This window comes from Pagrus major, chromosome 5 (assembly GCF_040436345.1).
Source record: "Pagrus major chromosome 5, Pma_NU_1.0".
NCBI classification, from domain to species: Eukaryota; Metazoa; Chordata; class Actinopteri; order Spariformes; family Sparidae; genus Pagrus; species Pagrus major.
The window spans coordinates 34,328,965-34,354,921 of record NC_133219.1 but is presented as its reverse complement, the minus strand read 5'-3'; the positions used below and the strand labels follow the sequence as shown (position 1 = coordinate 34,354,921).

At 41.7% G+C, this 25,957-nt stretch overlaps 1 protein-coding gene across 1 annotated transcript in view; it reads left to right on the top strand.

Moving 5' to 3' along the window:
• ccser1 (coiled-coil serine-rich protein 1) overlaps positions 1 to 25,957 on the top strand; it is a 118,792-nt gene that overhangs the window by 54,551 nt on the left and 38,284 nt on the right. The window contains exons 9-10 of the mRNA XM_073466977.1: positions 1,169 to 1,246; positions 6,059 to 6,139. Of these exons, the coding sequence (XP_073323078.1) occupies positions 1,169 to 1,246; positions 6,059 to 6,139 (159 nt within the window). The remainder of the gene's footprint in view (positions 1 to 1,168; positions 1,247 to 6,058; positions 6,140 to 25,957) is intronic.

Genomic DNA, 25,957 nt, shown 5'->3' with positions numbered 1-25,957 from the left:
CATTGAAAATCGAGTTGGCAGACTTACATTTTTGCTGTTTTTACTTTTCTTTATTGACATTCAGCATCAAGCACATTCGCATAAAATCAGTTTCAAATGTTGTGTGCACACACCATCCGTTTATATTTGTCTGAAATGCCCTATTTTGAGATTTGTAGCAGACTCAGGGGGAAATGAAAACGAAAAACAGTGCAAACTATGTATTATAAGGGAGTGATCTCACTTTTACCTTGTAAGAGTCTTCTTACCAGCTACCTGCAGTATATTTAATACATATTTATCTCCGAATCCAAACAATATGGTCCCTCTCTCCAGGGGACATCTAAAACATCTTGTAAGGCATCATGTACCCCTCTCCAAAAGTCTTTAATGATGAGGCAATCCCAGAAAACATTTTGCATTTAGTTGTCTGCAGTTTGTCAAGCAAAAATCCTTCAATTTGTGAACTGGTACACTTTGATTGATGGGTCCATATTGTTGTTCATTCCTCTTTATATGATTATTACTTCTTCCTTGTCATTTCAGGAACTTTAAACACAAGTAATGTCAAATTGTGCAGCAGATAGATGAGATGAACAACTTAAATAACAATCTCAGCAAAATTATACATCGCAAACACATTTTATTTTAAGATATCTATATATACGTATATATATATTTTGCTGTGAAACTTGTTTTGATAGCTGCCATAACAATAAAGTTATTTTTATTAGTATTATTATTCTCCTCACTCGTCTGTCTTGTGTCTCTGGTGCTCCTCTCCATCTTCCCCACAGTAATGTCGCCCGACAACACAAGGTCATGTTAAAGTGCTGTGTGCTCTGGGGCTCCGCCACAGGACGCACCAAGTTTATCACAGAGACGTAGAGAGAGGAGGCGATCACAGTCCTGCATGTACCGCGTGACAACTTTATTACACTGGCGCACATACACACTCACAAGACCAACAATAAGGCTCATAAATGCACATAAAACACTTGCAAACACACGTAAACGTTTATGGGAACAGCCAGAGAATCACACGCACGCACACAAACGCCTTTGAATGTTGTCATCCTCTTAGGCTCTATGTATTGCTTTTGCGGGAATATGGTCCCTTGGATAAATCACTGCTGTCTACAGTGTCCTGGGCAATGTGTAACATGGTGTCTTGTTGCTTGCTGTGCAGGATCCCGGCAGAGAGGAGGCCTTGCTGCAACAACTGAGAGAGAAAGATGAAGTCATTCTCAGACTCCAGAGTGAACTGGTAAGATCCACTAACCATAAAATATACAGTACATAACAACTTCCTCTTTGCACAATGTTTACCAAATTTTGCAGAGTCATTTTGATTCTTTTTAAAACACCACTTTTTTCAGGGATGGTATTTTGACTTTCAAAATGACTTTAAGTCATTAGACAGTAATCACTGTGTTGAGAGAACAAGTTGACCAGACAGAATAAAGTGATTATGGCTGGTAGGGATAAGAAAATAAGTCTGGAAAGCCCTATTTTAACCTCTTGACATAAAAAATGGTTCTGGTTTGGTATCACCAGCCAGACGATTGAAGACTAATGATGATCATTAAGTGATATGAATACAGAATGTGCAGTGATGAGAAATATGAGTTCATCAAGTAAAATCAAATGTTTCTCCAACTGCTTCAAAGTCTTTGTAACTAGTAAGAGAAGCACTTCATACGCTCCGACATTGAGAAATAGGAAGTTTTCTCATCTAATTTTATCTCCTTCACAGTCTTTTCATTTTTTTGGCCTCTGTTTTTCTAAACTTTGAAATTAATAATTAAAATAGCTTGAATGTTTTTAAATTATTTGTTTTATGGTTATAAATTAAAGACTAATAGCCTTTGAAGCACAGTTTTTTTTCCATTCCCTTTTAAGCATCAAACAATCCCTCTGTAATGGAAAGGTTAAAAATAATTCAAAGACAGGAAAGTTTTACTTTTGTTAATGAATTAGTAAAAGCGTTTTCCCCCGTCTTATGATGTTCTGCTGTGTGTGACTACATACAGCAGGGGGCGGACTGACAGGAAAGACAGACCGCAGAAAGAGAGAGTAAATGAATGTGAGAATGGCTTTATAGTTGGCTCCAAGTCACACCGTCAATATCACATGGCATGGCACCAGAAAGCCCATCTTTTCTGTCTTTGTTAATGTAAACTGCTTGTTCCCGCCAGCTTAATGTAATAGCAGAATTATTGGGAGTCCAGTTCAGCCAAGAGAGAAGTATAATGTTTTCACAAATTTGTCCCTGTAGACAAGGATGGGAAGCACTGAGTCATCTCCGTGTTTGGGTTATTTGGAATGACCGAATTGTACTCACAAATTATAGGGATTTATATGCAAAATGAAATGGTTTTGTTTTTTTTTTTCCTTCCCTTTTGGAAGCTGGATTGAAGCTCATCCCACAAAAATGCTCCATACGGTTACGTTTTTCATCATTTGTCATCTACAAGTCTGTAATTTGTCACCTGCTCTATCAAAGCGATGTAATGCAGACATTATGCCAGGCGTTAGCAGGATAATGTGCCAGTGTTATGCTGCTGTTGTGTGAGATGCCAGTCCAACCCACTGACTTGAGTCTCATTTGGCATCTGTTTGTTTGATCACTTTCTGGCACACGCATCTCATTTTTCTCGCTCTTCGTCTTTCGTCTCTTCCCCCCTCTGACTGTGATAACTCTCTCTCCCTTCCTGTGAGCAGCACCCATCCTCCTCTCTCCTCCTTTCTCCTCCTATAATTTCAACAGCATGTTAATGTCATCTCTAAAAACAGGTGTGTCTGGAGTTACTCTTTTCTCTTGTGATACCCACTCTGTAAAGGAGCTGTATTATGCCTGTTGACACTGTTTAACAGTTCATCTAACAGTAATTTCGCTCTCTTCTCAAGTCTTCAGGCAACATGACATTCTGTACACTTGCACACTGAAACACCTTTTTAATCGCACTGAATTATTTCTTGTAGTTAGTTCTGCTGTTAATAAATACGCGCAGCAGCTGGTAATAATCTCTAATGAGTTTTACATTCAATTATCATTATTTTCACAAGGAAATGGAATTCATTAAATGAAACACTCTTAGAAATGAACTACTCTAAATTTTTAAGTCATTGAAGAAATTTGATCGTTTATAATAAAAAAGATTATAGTGTTTCACCGGGGCGCTCTTCAGTGGCTCCTGCTAGGTGTTATATTTTTATCTGTGATAAAAAAGAAAGTAAGATTACCAATAGAATATATTAGCATGATCAAGAAGGTTATTAACCAGAATAAATTTCACCTAAATGTGTCAGAGACTGTGATATCTCTCTTAATTGCTCTGTGTCACTGGGATGGGAAGCAGGAGAGTAAATACACGCCTATGAATGAGATCAGTATAAATGGAAATCTGCACTCAGTGGCCGCTTTAGTAGGCACATCTGTAAAATCTAATGCAATCTAATGACTTTCCCCCCACCAAACATATATATATATATATCTATATATACTATGATCTATGATCTATTTATATATACAATTTTGCAGGTGTATCTGTTGAGAAACATCCAACAGGTTTGCTGTGAGTTTATGAAATCTGCCGGCACACTGGTGAGCCTGACTGACACAAAGCGGGTCTGTGTCCGTGAGCTGGCCCCCGAGCAAATGAAATGAAAGCGTACTATACAGTAAAGCAGTGATCAGACTACAGGTACTAAACAAAGGAAGGCAGTGATCAGTTGGAATTCAATTACAAGGGGAAACAGGCAGGAAGAAGCATCTGCTTGATCAGTGGTAATTTTGTGTAATTTCTTGGATGGAAGGGACAGTCTGGATGCATTTGCAAACTTCAGTGCCAATGTTTAACACAAGACAAACATGGCAATAATGTTTAATGTGCAAACAGAAATCACAGCAGATGTTACTGGATACTGTTCTCATGCATGTTTACCTAACATTTGAATTTGAAGTAGCCAACTTCATGGATAAGGCTGGCAATGTTCTGCTGTGTGTATTTCCTTCTGTCAATAAGTCAGTGGAAAGACCCACACCAAGAACACATTAATCCGTCTCTCAGTACTTTCCAAACTCCACAGTGTACCTGAGGTTCTCAGCCCTAAGGCTGTTCATTCCTACCGACAGCAAACGTTTCTAAAACATGAGTGTATTGTTCAGGACTACTTCCATGTGCAGATTTGGTGCTGTAGTGAGCATTTACAGCCGCAGGATGTTGAATTTAATCAAAATCAACTACAGCGCTTATGTTCATGGTAATGGGGGGATCATGTCAGCCAGCGCAACAGTGTGGCTCATTAATGTGTTTTTAATGGTCTTTGGACAACAATAGAAGTCTGTGACTCAGATGAATAAGCTGCACTGTGTCAGGCTACACAAATAAATCAAATCAGTGTTGGTTTTGGTCTTTTCATCGGATTTGTTGAGAATAAAAATAAAGAATATCACCTGAAGTCTCCAAGTCTGGATAAAGTTTTATCATATTTTTCCAATTACCCTCTCTCTTTGATTCTTTTCATTTATTTTCCCTCATTACCCCATTTTCTTTCGACCCATGTGGTGAAATGGTAATGCCACCATTTCTTCCAATTCCTTTATCAATCAGTCTTCAGGGGATTCAAATGCTTGTCTGTTCATCTCACTTCTCTCGCTTTGATTTCCAGACATACAGCTTGTGTGTTTTTATGAGCAGAAGTCTGAGTGTATCTCTTTGTGTGTATTGATAAATTGTCGACTGCGAGCCTGCGTCCTTGCTGTGGCCACAGCCTTACTTTATTTTTAACTGCACTGTATGCCCTTGGAACAAAGGTCATTCTGCCACTGCTTCAAATTTACAAAGTTGTGCAGTTGAGGAGCCATGTCGTGCTTTTGAACACTCATGAGGGATAAGATGTGTCTATGTGGGAGAGTCTAGAAGGGACACCATGCCCACAGCAGCTAAGTTAAAGTGCAGGAAAGGGCAGCTCATAGCCAATGCTCCCCTCGCTCTGCCTCCGTCTGTAAATCTGCCAGTGAAAACCTATTAATTATCTCCTAGAAGGACCTGCTAGCTGGCTGGCCATCACTAGCTGTCACTTTTTATGAGTTTTCTCCTCTCTCTGCCGGCGCATTTTGTTGAAGGACCGGGCTCCAACTGCAACATTTAGCTGCGGAAAAGCCTCCCTTGCGTTTCATGTAGGCACGAGCATGACTAATGAAAACAGATTTTTTACTCAATCTGTCAGCTCGCTTCTGCTGGATGTGAGCAGGACAGTTTATATTTGGGTTCAGAGCTATGTCAGCAATTAACTTTCTTTCATTCTCCCTACCGTTAACCCATCCTTACACCTTGTCTTAATTTGGTTGATTAATTTTAATCAAGGTTAATGAATTTCTCAATATTTCATAGCCACTGCAACTTTAAACCAGGTCTGTTCCCCTACCCATGAGCAGTGTGGGGCGAGCATGTCAGAATGATTAGTGGCATCGTCATAAAATGCTCCCGGTGGAAATAGTGCCGGGGTTCTTCTCATTCGGAGGACTTGCAACCTGCCTTTTCGAAATAATCACGTAGCGGTAACACAGGAGTCGGCAGGTTCCTGGTCAAGGTAAAAGTGCTGTGTTTTGAAGGACGGGGCCAACGTTTTTCTCTCTACACCTCCGACTGTAAATCTGCAAGAGGAAACCTATTAATTATCTCCTAGAAGGACCTTTCTAGCAGGCTGGCCAGCACTAGCTGTCACTTTTTATGAATTCTTCTCTGCTGGTGCACTTTGAGGAGGGTCCCTGTTCTAAAATCTGGCTGTAGAAAAAGTTCTCCTTGCAATTCAGCCCAGTTTTATGACCTCTTGGATTTCCAGGAGAAGCAGCAGAGTGGGAGAGAGGGATTTGGGTTTGTTGAGGTTGTTTATTTTTCTTCTTTTGATAGCTAGCTGCGAATGGAAGCCAACTATGCTGAGTGTTGTGAGCGGAGGCAAGGCACACGTCTGCTGGGAGAGCATTTAGTTGTTCTGATTTATTCGTATTTGATGTTCTTTCTTTATGAAATTTTGGACACGGTTGATGGGTGTGTGTTTGTTTCGTATGCAGGAGAGTGCCAAAGCTGCCCTGACGATGAAAGACTGCCAAATGACTGACCGCACAACACAGACAGAACACATGGGGCCAGAGGTGAGATACACACAGACCACACACACACACACACACACTCTCTCTCTCTCTCTCTCTCTCTCTCTCTCTCTCGCTCACCCTATCTGTCAGACACAAACAACTCATTGTGCACTTCTAGCACTGAAAATGTGCTTTATGTAAGAATGCCTGCATCTCTCGGATTACATATCACTAAAAGAAGCTCATTTGTCACAAAAGTCTTGATTGCAAGCCCTTTCTTCTCTATCCTTTTACTTTGTTGTCCTATCTGTGGCGATGCACTTTATGCTGAGCCACAGCCACCATCCCTCTACCCTTCTTTCTTTTCTTTCCCACCTCTCCCACCTCCCACCGAGCATCTTTTCACGTTGAGCTAAAGCTCTAATCCATCTTCCTCTTTCTAAAGATGCTGTACTGCAGTGACATTCATATTATAGTCCACTACCTGCTCCTCCCCCAATTCCCACAGTGTGGAGGGAGAGGGTGCTGTGCTGCATCCTACCTGCCTGCCTGCCTGCCTGCCTGCCTAACGCCCTCAGTTGACATGGCCTCTTTGGCTTCACTAGGGGCTGACAGTATGGGAACGCAGCAGACTTAATGGATGACTGTCTAAAAATGGCTGCCTGTAATGGAAACAGGAGCAAAGTTTGGGGTCTGTTTCTTTCTTTCTTCCTTCTTTTAAAACACTTTTTCATCTCCTCTTCTCCTCAGAAAGTTCTTTTATACCCGCTGCGTATAAAGTTGGCAAGAAACATTGTTAAAGGGAAAAGGCTATGTTATTGTGTGAGCAAGTGGATGAACAATACCCACACCCAAGTCTCACATACTGACCTACACACACAACAGATAGTGTCTGACTTCACTCATCCAATGTCAAGTGCAAAATGAACGCTTTATTTGCACAGAACAGAAATAAAACTTTCCTTCTGTTGATTGTCAAGTATGTGTTTCTGAACACCAGATAAACTTTTTTACAGCCATGAACTTAAATTAAGCTGCCGGCTACACAGACGATAACTTTAAAATGGAGCTGCACTGTACGATAAAAAGTACTTCATTATAATGCCGCTTTTTGTCACATTTTTTATCCAAAAATTGCAGCTTCTGCGATTTTGGAAATTGCACTTGGCCATACTGTGATTTCCATTAATTGTGCAGCCCTACTTTTTATTATTTTACTTCAGAGATTCAGACAAACAATGTTATTTCCTTTATAGCAGCCGGATGCTTAATAAGAGGATTCTGATTTCATATTTTGCACATTTCTCGGCAGTATTTCTCTAGCTGCACTGGTTCTGCAAAATTATAGTCCAGAGTCATTAGTTGTAAATTGTTTTTGTGTTGTTATGATAATGACAGTTTTGCAGTAGAGTAGAGAATCCTAAGGAGGGTCATATCCTGTATATAACTATAAAATAAACTAACGCAGTTAAATGAACAGTTATGATTGGCCTCTATTACATTATGTTGTTCGTCGCGGCCACACTGCAGATCTATTGCCAGTAAAAGTGTAAAGCCTTAGGTGTTTCATTTGCCACACCGCCTCGGAAAACAAGGAGCTGAACGATGGTCCTGTGTATTGTCTCTGACTTAGAGAGAAAAAAAGAGGGTTTTATTGTCTTCTGATTTTTCACGGAGCTAAGCGAAGTAGCTTTGCCTCCAAAACCTGTCGTGAATTTTTATTCTGTAATCTTAAAGCCTGTGTAGAATATCGAACTACAACAAGACCAGTTTGATGTGTGGACTTTGTTTGGTTATTTCGCAGCATCCAGGTGGCGGCAGAACAAGATCTGATTAAGGTGTTCACAGCGGATCTGCTGTGTGTATCTTTGCTTTAACAATGTGGGCCACTCAAATTAGAGACCGCAGATGGAACACATACTGTACCTGCTGTCCTCTGATGGCAATACAGAGAATCAATCAAGTAAATGGACAGGACTTTACAGTATAGATGCAAGCTGTTGTGGGTAAAAGTTGCTGGGAAGAAGCAGCATTTATCTTTCGTCTACCTTGCTGGATTTATTAGAAAACAGAAATGAAACAATCTATATTTATATATTGTATATTATAGAGGTTATGTTGGCTGTTGTTTGAAGAATATAAACAAAATTGAAATAGATGATGAAAATGGACATATTGTAATGAAAGTTTGTGTGAAAAGTCTGTATGTCTTCCAACTAAAATCTTAAAAATAGCACAGAGCTATGGGCACTTTGCACAGCGCACTCTTGCTTGACCAGGCCCACGTAGGCGGACTGTAGACGTACAAAAAAGCTGTGAATTATGAAATTAAAAATTTCAATGCAGTGCTGGATTGCTCGTGACAAGGTATCAAAACAGGAGCAGGCAAGAAAAGCCCCTCACTGTACAAAATGCCCCGAATCCTCTCATTTTACCATAACCGTTATGAGTCTTTGTTTTTTCTTGTACTACATTCAAAGTGTCTTCCTTCCTATTACTTTATCACACAGGCTCACACATTAACACACACTCACAGCCTTAGATATGTCTGCACTGTGCCCTATTTGCAGTCACTGACTAATGCACTTCTTATAATGAAGCCTGAAATGGCCTCACATAATTGTATGTCGGCCCTGGACACTGAAGCAAGCAAAGGTGTGGGTTTGAGTGTGCAGTATGTGCTAGTGTGCAAAATCTGTATGCGTGCCCATGTGTTTGTGTGTTCGGCTGTGTGTGTTTGTTTTGTGAAGCAGCCATTAGTCCTGGCCTCAGACAGCAAAGTCAATAAAATGGCTGTTGAAAGTGTCAAAGTAACCTCAGTCAAGTAGGTTGCATTTATGCCTAAGACATTATATTTCACCCAACACTGCGGTTGTTTGCGTGTTGTCATGCCTCACATGGCATAATTCACACACTAGCATTGTGATGCCGCTTGTTTGTCCAGATGTCCTCTGGACAAAAAACACAGCAGACTATGTACTGAGAAGTTACAGATTTTTCTTTTTCTTTTTCTTTTCCGATTCTGATTGATATCAATTAATTCAATTATAACTACTATCACCTTGATTTGTCTCATCAGGAGTGAGAGAGATGCTCTGTCTTTGCTCCGACAGCACAGTATATATGAGGAGAGATTTAATCTTTGAAGATTCACTCAATTATATCACCTCTCGGAGTGCTTTGATTAATTGGCGGATAATCATTTGAATTCAAGTGTCTCATTCACTCTGCAGGTGGAAAACAGCACGATATTAGAATACCTGTCATACAGCATTTGTGCATGGAAGCCAATACTGAAATATGCTCATCACTGTCTGTGTTGGAGGTGTATTAAAGACATCGCAGTGCTTCCAAACTCGCTTTACTGCATAGCGTCTGGTCAGTAGCACAATAACTTTATCTTCCTAATACACTATGTCCAACTTTAGGAAGTCTGGCCAGCGCTCCACAGCATGGTATTGCTATCATTATAAAACCAGTACCTAGCTATAGAGTCCTCCATATGCTCAGGCCCCTTGAGTAGATGGGCTCTTAATTAGAGGAGCAGCTGGCTGCCCGCTAGCAAGCTAGGCTAGCAGCACAGGTGACTTAACTCAGCAGTAGCTACAGCATGTGCGGCCTGATTTTAGCCTCCCCCCCTCCCCTCCCATGTGTGCATGACTGTGTGTATGAGAGAGAGTGTGTGTTAGTGAGTGTGTGGGAGAAACTACGGCGTAGAGCAGTGCCTATATAGGTTAGCTACCCCAGTGCATCGAGGACAGCCGGCTAGCAACAGAAAGTGTGTCTACAAGTGGGGCAGCTATTTCTACTGCTTCTACCACTTCACGAGGTCGACCATCTCACTCATGCTCTCTCCCTCTACCTCACTCTCCTTCTTTTCTGGAACGTCCTCCTACTTTTCCTCACTCCGTTGTCTTCCACCTGCTTTTGCTCACTGATCCCTGAAAGTGCAGCAGAAGTTAGCTTTCAGAAGTTCCTCTCCTCCTCAGCCAGGTTTCCAGGGCTCCAGGAGTCCATCAGGGATTCTCCTGCCCTGGTTTCCCCGCCGTCGGACACTCTGTCCTAGGGACAGTTCCTGGCCCCCACGCTCTGTCCCAGAGAAATACAACTTTGGGCCAAACTTTCCTCAAAGTTCCTCTTTTATTTTAATGAGGCTACCTTGTGACCTGCTGAGTTCTAAGAAGGTCCAGAAAAGGAAAAGTTGTTTGGATTGCTGGAGTTCACGCCTCACTCCTCACTCTCAAGACACATCGCGCTCTCAAATGGTTGTTTGCATTAATTTGAGTTTAAATGACACCTTAGATGCTCTTGTTAGTTTGACAGCTGCAGTTAGTAAATGGAAATTGACTGTGTTCTCAAAGGTAATAATGGACCATTTTGCATTTTTCTTGAATTCTGCATAGTTAAACCGATTTAATTTGCAATTAAATAACAAAACCTCAGGGCTTCTCAATCTACCAGATGTCAGTCCAGTTTCTGTGACCTTTTTCTGCTGTAATTGTGGCGAAACCTGATTTTATGAAGGCAGATTGCAGCAGTAAATTAGTGAGAATGTGAGGTGAGAGAGTTGGACCTCTGCAGTGACTAAATGCACAATCAAGCTTTGTGAATTTGATCTACAACCGTATTTAAGAGTTGAGTCCTCAAGTGTAAATAAATCATCGATCAGCAAGATGCAATAATTGTTTTCTTTTTATAGTGATGTTGACCCCGCGTAGGTCACATACTAAGAAGAGGGTCACTACGTATAATATCTTGGGACATCGTAAAAAGTGCAGCTAAGTACGACCCAGATATCTTCCTGAAGCTGACGAGTTAGTGAGAGAGCCAAACACAAATTGAAAAGTGTGAACTGACCCCCATTTTTCAATTCTACACTTAAAGATTTCTCCACTCTCTGTCAGCACGCCAATGTAGAGATGGCAGGTAGGGTGAAAGACTGACTGAGAAAGAGGAAGACAGAGAGGGAAAAAAACAGAGGGGGGGTTAGACAGAAAAAGACGAGAAGCTATTTTATGTCCCGCAGAGACTCTTAAGAGCTGGAGGTATGGTGGCTGTTTGAAAGTTTTTTAGAGGGGATTGAATCGATTGAGATTGCTTTCTTTCAGCGAGCTAATTTCATGGGCATTCTTAAAAGGAACATTTTATGGTGGGAATCAAAAGCTCTTGATGGTTAGCTCACTCTTGTTCCCTTTCTCGCTCTGTCTTTCTCACTCTCGCCTCTGTCGTTTTCTATTCTCCATAGATTTAGGCAACTTTACTTTTTTTGCCTCCCCTTTTTTTTCTCTCTTTTTCTCCTGGCTTCATCTGAAAAGAATGAGAGGAGCTAAGCGATAGTTGAGGATCGTTTATTGTCTGTTAGTGGGCTATTACATTTGAATGGTGAAACATAAGTGGATCGGGCAGATTCTTCTGTCTTTGTCTCTCATTCCATGTCTCCTCTCTCCATCTCAAATGGAGTGAGGTAGGGAGTGACTTATTTTATGTGCAGAGGAATAATCTCCTTGGGCTACATAGGTCATAATATATGAAGAATGATCAAAAAGGTCAAGTCAGTGTATGACTGTATGTACGAGTGTATGAGTCTTTGCTTATTTGTGTGTGTGAATGAAGGAGTTTTTTTAATATTATTGTATTAATATTAAAGTCAATACCTGATTTAGTATAGATATTTTTGCAGATGCGGTGCCAGTTTGTTGACAGATGGAAGAAAAATAGAGCTATGTGAGAAACATTTGACATAATTAGTTGCTGCTATTATTCGTAAGAAACACAAGTAATCTAACAGTTATTTTAAAGTATAAAAAAAAAGTCTTTGTGATGCAAAAACTTAACTAAAATAATTGGTACATAACGGTGTTTCAAACTTTCTGAGCGCGAAACCACTGAATATGTTTAGTGAGACATCGGGACTTTTTCCAGCCAGGAAAGTCAGGTATTTTAAACAATATGTCAGGTCAATATGCAACCCAAAAGTGAGTGTTTTTAACGAGACATCGGGACAATTTCCAGCCTTGGTTTCGGCAAAACATGATCTTTTCCTAACCCTCACCAAGTGGTTTTAGTGCCCAGACCATAAGCACAGCGTCGACATAACATATAATAATTGACCACATACACTTAAAGTTGCCATATAAGGAAACAGTATGTTTCCATCATCTGTATTTTACAGAAAACATACACTGTCAACATTTATTCTGGCGATTGAGTTGTTCAGAAAGTGCTCACGGCTGTGGCAGACAAATCATTAGATACAATTACAGACGTTTGAAAGCTAAAACAACTGACAGCTTAAGCCAAGACAGGGCAGCAAATATAGGAACTGGATGATCAGATATGTCGCTATATTTGTCACCCAGCAGAAAGAATGAGGGTGAGATGGGAATCTCTGAGCAAAGGACATGTTTACTCTGCTGACACTGCATTCCTGTAGAGAACAATCCTTTAAAGATGTCTCGAAAAAAACAACTCTATCGAGAAAACAAGCACATAGAGGCCATCTCATAGTTTAAAATGGAGTGTTAACATCTGTTAAAAGACAGATGTTCATTTTTCATCGGATGGAACTATCTCTGGATGTTAAGTTATTTTTTCTTGCACCTTCTGGTTAGGTCATGTCCTCACATGGCCCTCATCCTCTCTTAATCCTTGTGGTCTTTTATCTTGAAATTAAAGTGCCTCACAGCACCTACCTGTAAAGTCTTTATTTGTTAATCGCCATGAGTAATGCATCTGAAACTTTCAACAAAGGTGTGTTAAAAATCATTGGAGTTGTAGCTGTGATACCTGGACTAAGAGTTTTTTTTTTTTTTCTTTTTCCCGCGGATTTAAGGTGGATCAAGTCTATTATGCAAATAAAAGAGTAGATAATCTGAGTTTAGCCCTGATACACCTCCATCAGTGCTCCCTAACCGCTGAGGAAGTCGCTCTCATTTGATAACGGTAATATCACTTGCTAACACCTTTCAGCTGTGTGAAAAATGATCGTCCCAACACTTGTACAAACGAAAGGAGAACAATCATTGATTCTTTTTTCCTTCCCTTTGTTCTGGGGATGTTTTTGTCCGGTGTTATTGATCCACAGGGTCAGTGGGAAGAGAAGGCTTTGGTCTAGTTCGCCTCTACTCGTGTCCGCCTATTATTACTGTGTACGGTACAGACACAGATCATGTTCAGCCGACCCCCTGTTGAGAAAACACTCCTAATGAGCGGCTCTGGTTGGTCTTTACGTATCGTCCTCGGGCTGGGAAACCCTTAATCAACATGCATGATGACATAGATCATATGAGCCTGCGTCATCAGTGCTCTCCACGTCTGTGCCAATTTAAGCAGAAGGATGGAGGGTCCAGTGCTGATTGTGACTATGTAGGTCTTCCACTCCTATTCCTGTAAACTAGATCATTTTGTACAGCCGTACTGAGTAATAGAGCTGCTAAGGATAGAAAGATAGAGAGAAAGAGGAGGAGATAGGGGCTGAGCACGAGAGAGGCAGTTTTCTGCCCTACTTTGAGTTTTTATACATTCTTCTTTTTATGTCCGTCAGTCTTCTTCTCCCTCCGTCTTTCTTCCCTTTCTTCTTTAAATTTTATGATTTCCTTAATCCCTCTTTTCTTCCTCTTTTGTGCCCGGCTATAAAAAATGCCCTTAATTTTCCTTTCTATCTCCCTGCACATATTCATCCATTTTCTTCGCTCTGATCTTTCTTCATCGTCATACTGCTTCTCCTTTCTCTGTCCCTGCCTCTTACCACCTTTCCCCCCTCTGAACTCTACCTTTACCCTCCTTTTCTTGTCATCTTTCTTTTAGACTCCATATCCTTCGTCCCAATCATTTACTCTTTCTCCTTTTTCTTATCCTTCTCCGATTTCTTTTTGTCATCTGTCTCTTTCATGTTTCTCACCCATTCCTTTATATCGTTTCACTCTGCCTTCCTACATTCTCGGCTTTATGGTCGGCCTTTCACCTGTATACCTCTCCATTCACATTCCCTCCCTCCATCCCTCTCATCTCCTTTATTACCAGTACTCCTTCACCCTGCCTTGCCCCTCCCTGCCACTGCTCATCCTCTACTACAGTTTCTCTTTAACTCTAGTTAACCCTCTCCTCTCCTCTCTCCTCCCCTCTCTTTCGCCTCCTACTCCCTGTCCTTGCTTAAGGTCAAGAGCTAAGTCTAGGAGTGTGGCTTTTGGCAATAACTTACTCAGTTCTTTGTGTGGTGACTGATGACTGACCAGTTTTCATGTTAAAATGAGAGTTGTGTGCTCACTTTACTTTACTTTACTTCACATTGTCCGTATTAATGAACCCGAATGTTCTGATTTTAAGGGGGAATTATTGTAGATGACTCACTTATTCGTCCAGTGAGATAATTCTGTATAATAATTGGGAATTGCCCGCCTTGCTGGCCAAAGAAGAGAGTTCAATCACAGTTATGATACTTATTGTTATTGGTCTATTATTTTATGTAAACAAGTCCCGTTTAGACCAGGGATTATTGTTGAAGATGGTAGGTTTTTAAGGTTATGCGATTGAAATACAAGCACAATGTGTATGCATGTGTGTGTATATAGTTTATGTGTGTGTGGATGTGGACTGATAGATGGCTGGATAGGGTGAAATAATGTAAAGGCTGTGTTCAGGGCGGATATAGGGTATTTAATTGAAGTTTTATGTGACCATCAACTTTTATAGTTCAAGACCTCTTTCCATCTGCCTGCTAGGATTAGAACTGTGTGTGTATGTGTGCGTGGGTGTGTGTGTGAAAAGAAAGTTTAGTTCAGGTCACAATGTGGTAAAGAACGGTTGGCTGGATGCATTGACTTCCTGGTGTCTTGTTGTTTATGTGAAGTTGTTCGGCAGCCATCAGAGACCTCCAGGAAGACACTGCATCCAGCCAAGAAATAGTGAGGCACAAAACCTGCTAAATTCAGTGCATTTTTTTGATGATATAACATGCCGATGGGTGAGCAACACGGTTAGTGTACAGACATGAGACTGGTGTTAATCTTCTCCTCTAACTAATGGTATGAGAGCAAATTTGTGTATCATGTTGAAATATTGCTTCATTAACACATTTGTTGCTTTGATGCAGCTGCTACAAGTAAATTCTACTTATGCTATAATACTGTATACTGTACGTTTATCTTTGTAATATTTAAAAGGTGCACTATGTAACTTTTTTGTCATGTAGTCCCATATTCTTGAACTGAACTGTTCTGTTCTAGACAGGCAAAGTGTTCAGTGTATGGCATCAAAGTACATCCAAAAGTCACGTTGCAAACTGCTTTTCCACATATCAAGAGCTCTGTCTCTTTGTCTGTTTATGGGCCTGTAAATAAGGCTCCAATAAGGCCTGTTCAGCAGTCAGAAGTATTGTTACCAAAAGGTTACGTAACATGAATATTACCATCACAAAACATCCACACATTAAGGTAGGAAGATTAATCATATAATGTGCATTCCCACTCGAAGCTAAGCTCCTGATAGACCTTCATATTGAGGCTAAAGGACACGTAATGCTGCTGGTCCATTAACATGCAGTCAGCAAAATGCAGAAACCATATTGCGCTCCTCAAAATAAATTACAGTAGCAGGATAACAAATTATCATTTAAATGCAAGTTTATACACAAACTGTGTTTCCTCTGGTCTCTTTAAAGAGAACGCAGTGTTTACTAATCATATTTCTTTATGCAGTTTGTTTCACAGTTTTAGAATTCAATGTAATTAGTAACAGGAATAGAGTGTTGCCAGCTGGGACAACATTAATATGAATAACATAGCTGACTATGTGGAGAAAGATACCATGGAAATACTGTTATTTGGGTATTGTAAGTACATGTTGCCTAAAACCCTTGTCCTCGTCTCACGTCTTCTGATGCACATTGTTGTGGAATCGGTATAACATTTGTAGTTTTTGGCAATCAAATCTCTGTGTGGGAACACGAACAGCAACCCTGTGTGGGAACACAAAGAACAAACCACCAGTATTTATAAACCCTGTACTTTACAGAGGTGTCACCCACTGACTCTATTTTTTCTTCCGTTCATCAAAACAGGTGTCATTGACGCAAAGCACCTTACAGATTTTCAGTGTTACAGAAAGGAGGCAGGTGAATCCTCGTTCGGTGTGTGTATCCTGTAAGTGTTGCCAGGGCTTTTAATACACACTAGCAGAAATGCACTGCTGCTGTGAGTGAGTGAATACATGCAAGAATGAATACACTCAAACTTGCGGGTGAGTGACATGACAATCGTCCTTGTAACAGTGACCATACAGGTGGCAAAATGAACAAGCATTCAACTTTGTAGGCTGCTTTGCATCACTTACACTTTGTTTATTTGTTTGGTTTGCAAAGGCCTGTTCGCAGTTATTTACACGTAATGAGAAATGAGTCTGCCTCTGATGAATGCAAATGAGGGGGGCAGGCAGTGCTGGAAGTTGATTTGTGATTGCTGTGAAGTAAACCAAAGTAAAGTATTTCTTCCTCCTCTGATCTAACAACAATCCCTCTTTGTCTCCGTCCCCTCTTTTTCTTTTTTTTTTTCTTTTTGTATTGGTTGCACTTTGTGTCAACATGTCTTCTGTTTCCAGGGCATCAAGGCGCAAGGGAGCGCCTCTCTCTCGTCAAGGAGACAACTGAGTGAGTGTCTCTGTTCTGATATAACCTGACTGGACGTGACTGTGTCTTGTAGTGATCTACCTTAATGTACCGTACTAGAGTCGAGAACAGGGGTCTTTGTACCGAGGCTTGATTAATCTACACGGTCCTGCAGGCTGATTAAACTCTCGATCTGCTATTGTTTTACTTCACAAATCAGCTTAAACAGTGTTTGTTCCGTTTTGTTTTGGAGAGTTTTAGTGCATTTGATTTTTACACACTTGAGTTCAATAATAATGAATTCAAGTGGAATATATTATACAATCTGCAGTAGGTGTGTTGACAAGAGTGTTAAAGGTTATAAAAAGAAAAGATACAGTTGAATCATAAAAGAGATGGTGTGACAGAATCCACTGCTGGTTATGTGAAGTGAAATGATGGTGGATGCGTTAAGAAGAGCCTGTTTATGTATCAATCAATCCCAGTATAGAGACCCTTGAGGAATGCCACCTGCACTGCCTTGTCCTGTAATGTAGACAAGAATGCTGCCTATTGTACCCAACTAAAGTAATCCTGCCCAAAGTGATGGTGACCGTAAAGGATCTTGGCACCAAGATCATCTCTTTTCTTGTTTTAGTTGATGTTACAGAAGAATGAAGTCTGTTGGAAGTCAATGTAATATTTTCTGTGGTGTAAGTCAGAGGAGGAAAAAAACTATCTGTTCAAGCTTTAGTCAGTGCTTCAGATAATTTTTCTTTTATTGCAATTCAGTGGTGCCGACCATTTCTGTTAAAAGCCGATGATCTTGACAAATGACATGGTTTCAGATATTGAACAAAGTGAAGTGCACTCCGGTCTGCATATTCTCTAAGCTCATCATTCAAGTGCTTCAAATGCCAAGTCAAGCAAAGATTCGAGCTCATGAAGGACAAAAATGTGTATTTTGCTCCAATATGCTAACTTTATTCATATATCTTGTATTCATTAGATGCTTTTTGCGCTGTCCAGTTCTATAAAGGGAACTGACACATGGCATCTTAACAACTAACCAACCAATCAGGGATTTGCAAATAGCATTACGCAGTCATCAGAGTGCAGTCTAATGATTAAGAATCATTATAGAAGTCATCTGTGATCTTAATCCCATGTCAATCTGCCATGTCCATGATTCGTAAAGTAAAAACTCCACCACAAATACCCGACCAACCATATTTGCCAAACACAGACGTCATGTGATGATATTAGTCCTGTGCGAATCATCATCTCTGTGATTTGGGGTCGTACATCTACTTTTTGTTGTCAGACTTCTTAACAAATATGAAACTTTAGCAGTGCTCATGTTTAACAGGAGTCAATACCTATACCTATAGATACAAGAACACCTATACTAATACCTATTCAATTTCTTTTAAAGGTGCCCTTTATTTTTCTCCTTTTGTGGAAATGTTTTCACTTATGGAGATTTGTCAACTGCCTGCAGACAGAAAAAAAACACTCACGAGCCCTGACTTTTACATTCACAGTGAACACGAGGGCTCGTGAAATAAGGCTGCAGACTGTTTGAAAGGTTTGCATTTTAAATACTGCAGTGTGAAACGCTGCATAGAAAATGTTATGTTGCAGGGGAGTTCAGGAATCTCCCGAAGTGAAAACGCCTCTGGGGAGGAAAACTAAACAAAGTGTACTTTCTTCTTAAGTCTATTCCCTGCTTCCTGCCTACCTACCTGCACTGTACTGGATTGTACTGAAGTGGCGCCTGCATGCATTAGGATTAAGAGCACTGACATGTGAATGCAGTGTCCCAGCCTCCCTCTTCCTGTTCATTTGTGAACTTTAACCCCATCTGTCATTGCACTATGAACTGTAACCCCACCCGTCACAGCACTGTAGACCCTTTTATTGACCTGTGTGACCCGTGACCTAAACCATACTGGCTTTGACCACCCTCCACTCAATCAAACTCACATTACATAACACCACACACACACACACACACACACACACACACACACACACACACACACACACACACACACACACACACACACACACACACACACACACACAGACATTAATGCATGCACACTAAGACCAGACTCCACATACCCACACACAATAAGGCACATCTAATGTTAACCATGAATTACAAAGGACCTGTTTCTGTTGTTCGAACAGATTTGTGTGTGTATATGTACGTGTGTGTGTGTGTGTGTTAAGGTGTGTTTGTGTGGGTGTGTGTGCGCATATGCACTGTCAAGGAAGTAACCCCTGTGTTTGAAGGTTAAGCGTAAAGGGACAATAAGAGCCATTAGAGGCTCATTTCTTTGCTCCATTTGCGCAAGGGCACCTATGCAATTCAATGCTGGAGTGTACGTTTGTCTCTTTGTGTGTGTGTGTGTGTGTGTGTGTGTGTGTGTGTGTGTGTGTGTGTGTGTGTGTGTCTTCTCTCTTTGTGTGTATGTGTGTGTTGTTGGGTTATTTTGACACAAATGTCCAGATTTGCTGCAAGAAATCCCTCATCCTTTGTGTGTGTGTGTGTGTGTGTGTGTGTTTGTGCTTCTTTTCGCTCATTAAACTCCTCAAGGACTGACAGTAATGCTGTGCTGTTGAATTATTAGTCACTTCTGGACCTGTTGCAGGGCAAACATAAATGAGCAAAGCCTTATTTATTCAGCAAGGTGAAACCAAGTGGCAACCAACATGGCTCAGTGCTGAAGCCAGAAAAGCCCCATGATGCAGTTCTTATATTGTCCCACTAGATACTTGTGCCAAGACGCAGACTGGATGTACTGTAAGTAAGTGGACAGACCCCTGACTTCTCTTTAGAAATACAAAGTCAGTATTTTTTTTCCCATAACAGTGGATAATTGCACCTCTTTTATGTGTGTCTTGATGGCAATTTTGTAAATTACAGCTCCATCAAGGAGTCATCAGGGTTAAAGAGTTTGGGGCCACGTTTGCCTCTGAGGCAGTGACAGTCTCCTCGTTCACCAGAGCTAAGCTCCCCTCTGGCTTCACTCAATTTGAGAAATAACAATGTGGCACTGAGATGTAGACCTAAAGTCGATGCATCAGAAAGCTGCACAGCTGCACATAAATCTATTCTGCAATCTTTAAACTCTGAATAAACACCAGGGATGTGACGAATTAAAGATACAAATATGCTAAATATGTGCCTGTGAATATGTCGTATTCACACTGGCAGCCAGGCAAAATTCCGATAGTATTCTCCAAATGATAGTTAACATAGAGCAAGCAGGACAGGTACTGGCAGAAAATTGGCGCCAGCTTGCAGAGCTCCAAGAAGACGCTGGGGATCTCTGGGGTCACACTGCAGCACTGACTGGCTCACTGACAGGGAGAGAGAGGTTGCATTCACTGGGTTAAACTCCGCTGTGGCTCAAGTCAGGTCTGGTCCATTAAGTTGTATTAAAACAAGATGTGTTAAAACACCAAAGTAACAAACAAACTAACTAACTAATTGCGGTAGCAGTAGACCAGCAACTCCCGTGTTCTGCAAGGTAAATTACTGTTTTTAGCACAGCTGGATATCACCGCTTCAGTTCCCCATTCAGTTCTGCAATCAAGGTTACTCATACCACGTCACTCTTGTAAAATTGATTCTTATATTTTTGTGTCCTTTGTCATATGATAAGGGTGATGACAAACATAAACAATCAACAGGTCGGCCATTGTCATGAGTTTTGATAATTGGTTAATTATCACGGTGTGAAAGCTCAGAAAAATTAACCTTGCTGACTAAAAAATAATGTTGCTTTTCCGCTGTGTAATATTCACTTTCTGTGTGAAAGTACTCTTGACATAAACAACAGTTTGAAAAAAAAAATATAGACATAGGCAAATAAATTCCACACATAAACACCCACAGTGTGTAAAGTCGTAAATTGTAACACTTGCGTCAGTTGCCTTGTTGTGCCCCACAAAGGCCGAACAAAGGAGGTTTCGAGGTGGACCAGAGCTTCAGGATTGGTAGAAATGTATTTTTAAATAAATTATATATTATTAAATTATGTAAATACATGAACTCTTTGTGATTAAGTACCATGTAGACATACAGATGGCTGACAAATTAAAGGAAAAACCAACATAAAGTGTCTTTGTAAGGTGTTGGACCACCATGTGCCACCACGTGAACAAGTCTCTGGAGCTCTACAGGACGTGTGGAACACCATTCCTCCAAATGATATTCCCTTTATTTGCTCTGTTAATGTAGTCGGTGGAGAGCACCGACTACTACTGATCTGGTGACAGTGACAGCCATAGCATCAGTTTCACATCATTTTCACACTGATCGATCCATTCAGTGGCCCCTCGTGCCCTATTGATAGGGGCATTGTCATCCCGGATGAGACCACTGCCATCAGGATTGAAATGTTTCGTCGTAGGATAAAGGTGATCACTCAGAATAACTTTGTATTGATTTGCAGTGACCCTTCCCTTTAAGGACAAGTGGACCCAAACCATGCCAGCAAAATGTGCCTCACCTATATGGATCTGAATTTGATATAGTCCTTATTTATTTAGGTAATTCCTTTCATTTGTCGCCTGTGTGTACATCTGCATTTGTTGCTGAGCAGTGTCAGTTCTTGTGTTAGTGTGTGTGATTGTGCATTGGTGGGGCCACTTGTGTCGACATTGTGAGGAGAGGTAGCAGGTGGAGGGAGCAAAAGAGTGTGTTCATGTATGTGCGTCTGTGTGCGTGGGTATGCAAGTCTGCCCGGTGGCAGTCACACCAAGATGAAAGATTCCTTTACCCAGGTGGAGGTTGCATGCCGGAGGAAGTGTTGTGTGTGTGTGTGTGTGTGTGTTTTGTGTGGAGTTGTCCCTTCTGGGGTGATATGAGGGTGAGAACGACTTCCTGTTTGGAGTGTTTCAGTGTGTGTGTGTGTGTGGCTGCATCACGTCTTTGATCCTCTTTTTCGGGTACCCATTGTGGTTCCCTTGTTGCCTGCCTTAGATGGGCAGATGAGAAAGTACAGGTGTGGGGGTGTGTGCATCTGTGGATGTGGCTTCCAGCTAGGGACAAATATCGTCAAGGTAATATTGGATACATCCAACTGGCCCCTGCCATCTGCAGGTGGTGCTTTTCAGAGGAGGCGGAAGCCAAACCATTCCCAACAACCACACTGCGGTGCCATACAAGAACCTCAGAGGTGGGAGCTGTCTGTGTGGGTGTGTGTGTATCTTTGTGTGTGTGAGTGTGCATGCATGAGGCTAGCTCTAATGCTGGCTAGCTGCCAGGGCACTTATCTAACTCTGATCCACAGTGCTACTCGCTGTGACTCCTAATTATAGACAGAGGCACTCAAACAGAGGCATATACACACTGTCTCTACATGCTCTCCTGTGTACCATTCACACTAATGAGGCACTCTCCCCGAGGAAGTACCCGCACTCCTCACTCCTCTCCACTTCTTGATAGAGGCCACCAAGACCACCTCCTTAGCCAGCCTACCTCCTTGTCTTCTACCCAAGGAGAGAAAGTTTGACTTATGTGCACGTACAGAGAGACACGATGATATAGAGAGGGAAGATTGTTTAGATGAACGCAGCGATGTAAAGAAGAAGAAGAACTTGATGGTAAGATAAGTGTGAGAGCTGGAGAAATGCAGGGAGAAATGGAGCAAAAAAATGAGGGGATGAAAGAAAGCTGCCGTGGGGAGTGGAGGAGATGAGAGAGAGATGGACTGCCAAGAAGTGAAGAAGCCAGCAGATAGAGATCATGATGAGGGAATGGACGGCAGGGGACTTGGAATGGCTTGTGAGAAGAGCAGACTAGGAGGAGAAGAGATGGAGAATATTTGTTCTGTTTACTTATTGAGATCCAGGATGCATGATCACAATCCTCCTGCGGTCACACAGGCTTTCTCTGGCCCCCTCTATCTTTCTGTCTTCCTCTCTGTCCTTGTTTCCTCCTTTATCTCTCTGTGTTTTCTCTCTTCTCTCTTTGTCCTCCCCCCACCTCCTCCTCCCTCTGTCATATCGCAACATGGTGAGCATGGCACTCAGTCAGATGCCTAAATCCTTCAGGATTGGGCTCAGGTTGCATTAGCATGTTATACATCACTGCAATATGTTGTATTTAATAAACATATCCTTTTGCAGAGCCCTGATTTACTCACTGCTTTAAATCCAAATCTGGATTTGTTTAGGTGGAGGCAATATTTCTTCCCATGCTTACAGTATATAAGCTATAGCTTCCTACTGCACCTTGTTTCAATAAGAGCTCTGCTTTTTATCATGAGCTCAATGAATCTTGAGCATTAGGGGGGAAAAGTCTATTTTCAACATACACAATAAAGAAGAAGACTTCCCTTATATGGCCCTTAAATCTTGATGTAACAGTCCCACGCAATCCATGATTAGTTGGCCCTTAAAGGAGTCTTCTTTCTGTGCCCTCTAAATAACTTTATCAAGGTAACACCGCTCCTCCGACCACCTCCTTCTTCTATACGTAGTGCTGACAGAAGAGAACAAAGCAAACACAAGAGAACAGGAGAGGACAGAAGGGACTGTGGTGGCTACTGCTGTGTGCCTCTCATCCCAGCTAACCCCACCTAGCCCTAGGGGCAGCACAGGGGAGAGAGGGGCCCTGTCAGCAGAAGGTGTTTGAGTGTGGGTTTGTGTGTCAAAGAAATAAGAACAGAGAAGGAGAAAGTGTGCATGTGTTTGTGTGGGAGTCTGTGATCTGTGCCCCCATGTATGGCTCTCTCCCCCACGGGCAGGGCAGAACAGCACAGGGAGGCGGGCACCTAACTGGGCACAGATGGCAGCAACAGACAGGGACGGTGGCGGCATAAACACGTTAATAAATAATTATCTGAACAATGACACAGGGTACACCGGCGTGGGCGGGGAGGGGGACAGAAGGACAGGAGGGGAGAAGGAGGACATGATGAAAACAGAAAGATGAGGAAAGGATTTGAGAAGGCCAGGAGAGAGAGTGACAGAGAGGGTAAAGGCACAGGACAGGATGGGAGGATGGGGAAGAGGGGAAGGAAGTAAAGAAAACTCGGAGAAGCAGTCAAGTCAAGGACAAAGGAAATGAAGGACGAATAAAAAATTACAAAGGGGACTGAGGAAGAAAGTAAATTGTTTAAGCCCCAATAAACAACAGCTGTTGATATTACAGACACCGTATAAGACCGGTAAAACCTAACAAGGACTAAAGAAGTGAATCTGGAGCTAGAGTTTAGTGTCCACAGATCTTAAGTCCAGTGGTAGTTTGAGCAAAGTTCAGCAGCTGCTGCAAAGCCTCAAAGGTGAGATCTTCTTTAGTTTTATGTGTGGAGGTCTTATAAAGGAGTTAAAAGGATTGGGCAGGGCTACAGTCGGAAGCAATACGGAGGGAAGAGAGGAACAGGAAAGGACTCAAGTTCAGGAAACAAAAAGTGACAAGGTGATAGATATAAAGTCATGATGATTGAAAAGTGGGTGTGGATGAGGGTGGATAGAAAATGGAGGAAAACACGACAGAAGAGACAAGTGAAATACCGTGGTAATGGGTGAAAGGTGAAATGAAAAGCAATAGCTCAATGACGTGTGCGCCCAAGGGTGTACGCACAATCTGCGACACAGCACGCATGTTTCCCTGCACAACCTTGTGTCATGTTGCTGACCTATAACTGCTCTTATCGATAATGAATGAAGAGAGGTCCTTTTCTACCTCTCGGCTCCCTCTCCTCTCCTTCTCAGACTCTCCATCACCCCTCTCTCCCACCTGTTTCTCTTTCCCCTCTGTCCTTTTTTTACTCTCCATCATTTTTTCTCTCCCTCCTGCTCCTCCCAGCTCCCCAGCTTTCATTACCAAACACCATATCTGTGGTCAGATATTAATTTATTTGAGTAGCGGGTTAACATAATTAGGGGCTCGGAGCCTGATTGCAGCCGGCGCGTGTGTGATTGTGTGTGTGTGTGTGTGTGTGTGTGTGCGCACGCCTGCCGGCTCTCAGCCTCTTTAGATATGTTCCGAAAAGGTCGAGACCAGATTAACATTTTAACTCGGCGTCAAGAGGGATCCTCCTCTCCCCTTCGCTCTCCCTCCCTCACTCCTTGCTTATTTCGACTCAGTGTTGTGTTTTAGTCAAAGCAAGTCGTGTTTTGCTCTTGTATCATGTTCTGTCTGTTTGATGATAATCACAATGTGTTCATCACTGTATCGTAAGTTAATTGTTTGCCATATTTTCTGTCTGCCCTCTGTGCAACCTTCCTTTCTTTCGCCTTGAATGATTAATTCAAAAATGGTTCGCATCCTCACTGGTTAGTTTACAGATCAAGACATATTAATGAAGTGAGTGCAACAATGAAATGGCCGCACTTTTATGTCCTCTGCATAATTTCCTTCTTTGACTGAAGCAGAACATCAGTAAATGGCAAAGGATACTTGGCTTTTTGAGCATTTACAAGGGTGTAATTACGAAGGGGTAGACTCTAGAATAATTCTGTTTCATTAAAAAAAAAAAAAGAGTCAATTTTATGTGTAAATGGACAAGACATATCCTATCTGAAATACTTAATACTTTGACTTAATTTGTGAGCAGAAAAAAGGAAATCATTTAAATGTATCACTCCTGTTGATTTCCGCAACCAAAAAAAGAGCAAAATCTCAGTTGCAAATGGTGTTTTAGCGTGACAGGAAGCAGTTTGACTTCTCTTCCAGAATAAGTGGTGGCAACAGCTTTTGTTCACACAGACAGCGAGAATGACAAATCGGAAAGAGGTGAGAAGTACTCTCCTTCAAATGCCACAGGATGTAATCTTGTCCACTGAAAGCTGTGTTTTCAGCACTTGAAGTCTGTCTTTAAAGTTTAGCCTTGCTCTAAAAATACTTAAGCTAGCTCCTTTGTGCAGGACGGCAGCTGCAGTCTGGTTGGCTGGTTGGAAGCTGTCCATCCCTACATGCAGCATGTTCCACGCACTCATATTTTTTCCCACAAAATATGCCTAAATTTACACCGTCAATTATTGCTGAACAGACTAAATTTACAGAGTATGTCTCATCACCTATAGATGGAATATGAGGCCATTTCCAGAAATCCTAAATTAAACTGGCATCTCTGCTCCTTGTCGTGTCGCCCTGGTCTTTGATCCTCCTCTCATCCGCCACCATTCTCCTCTGTCCCTTTTCCAGACCTCCTACTGTCTTGGCTACCTCTCCAAGTGCTGCTTCCGTTTCGTGGCTGCTCTTTCCCTCTGTCTTCACTCTTCTTCCTCACTTCCCGTCTCAGATCACCATTACTTCTTCTACTTCACGCCCT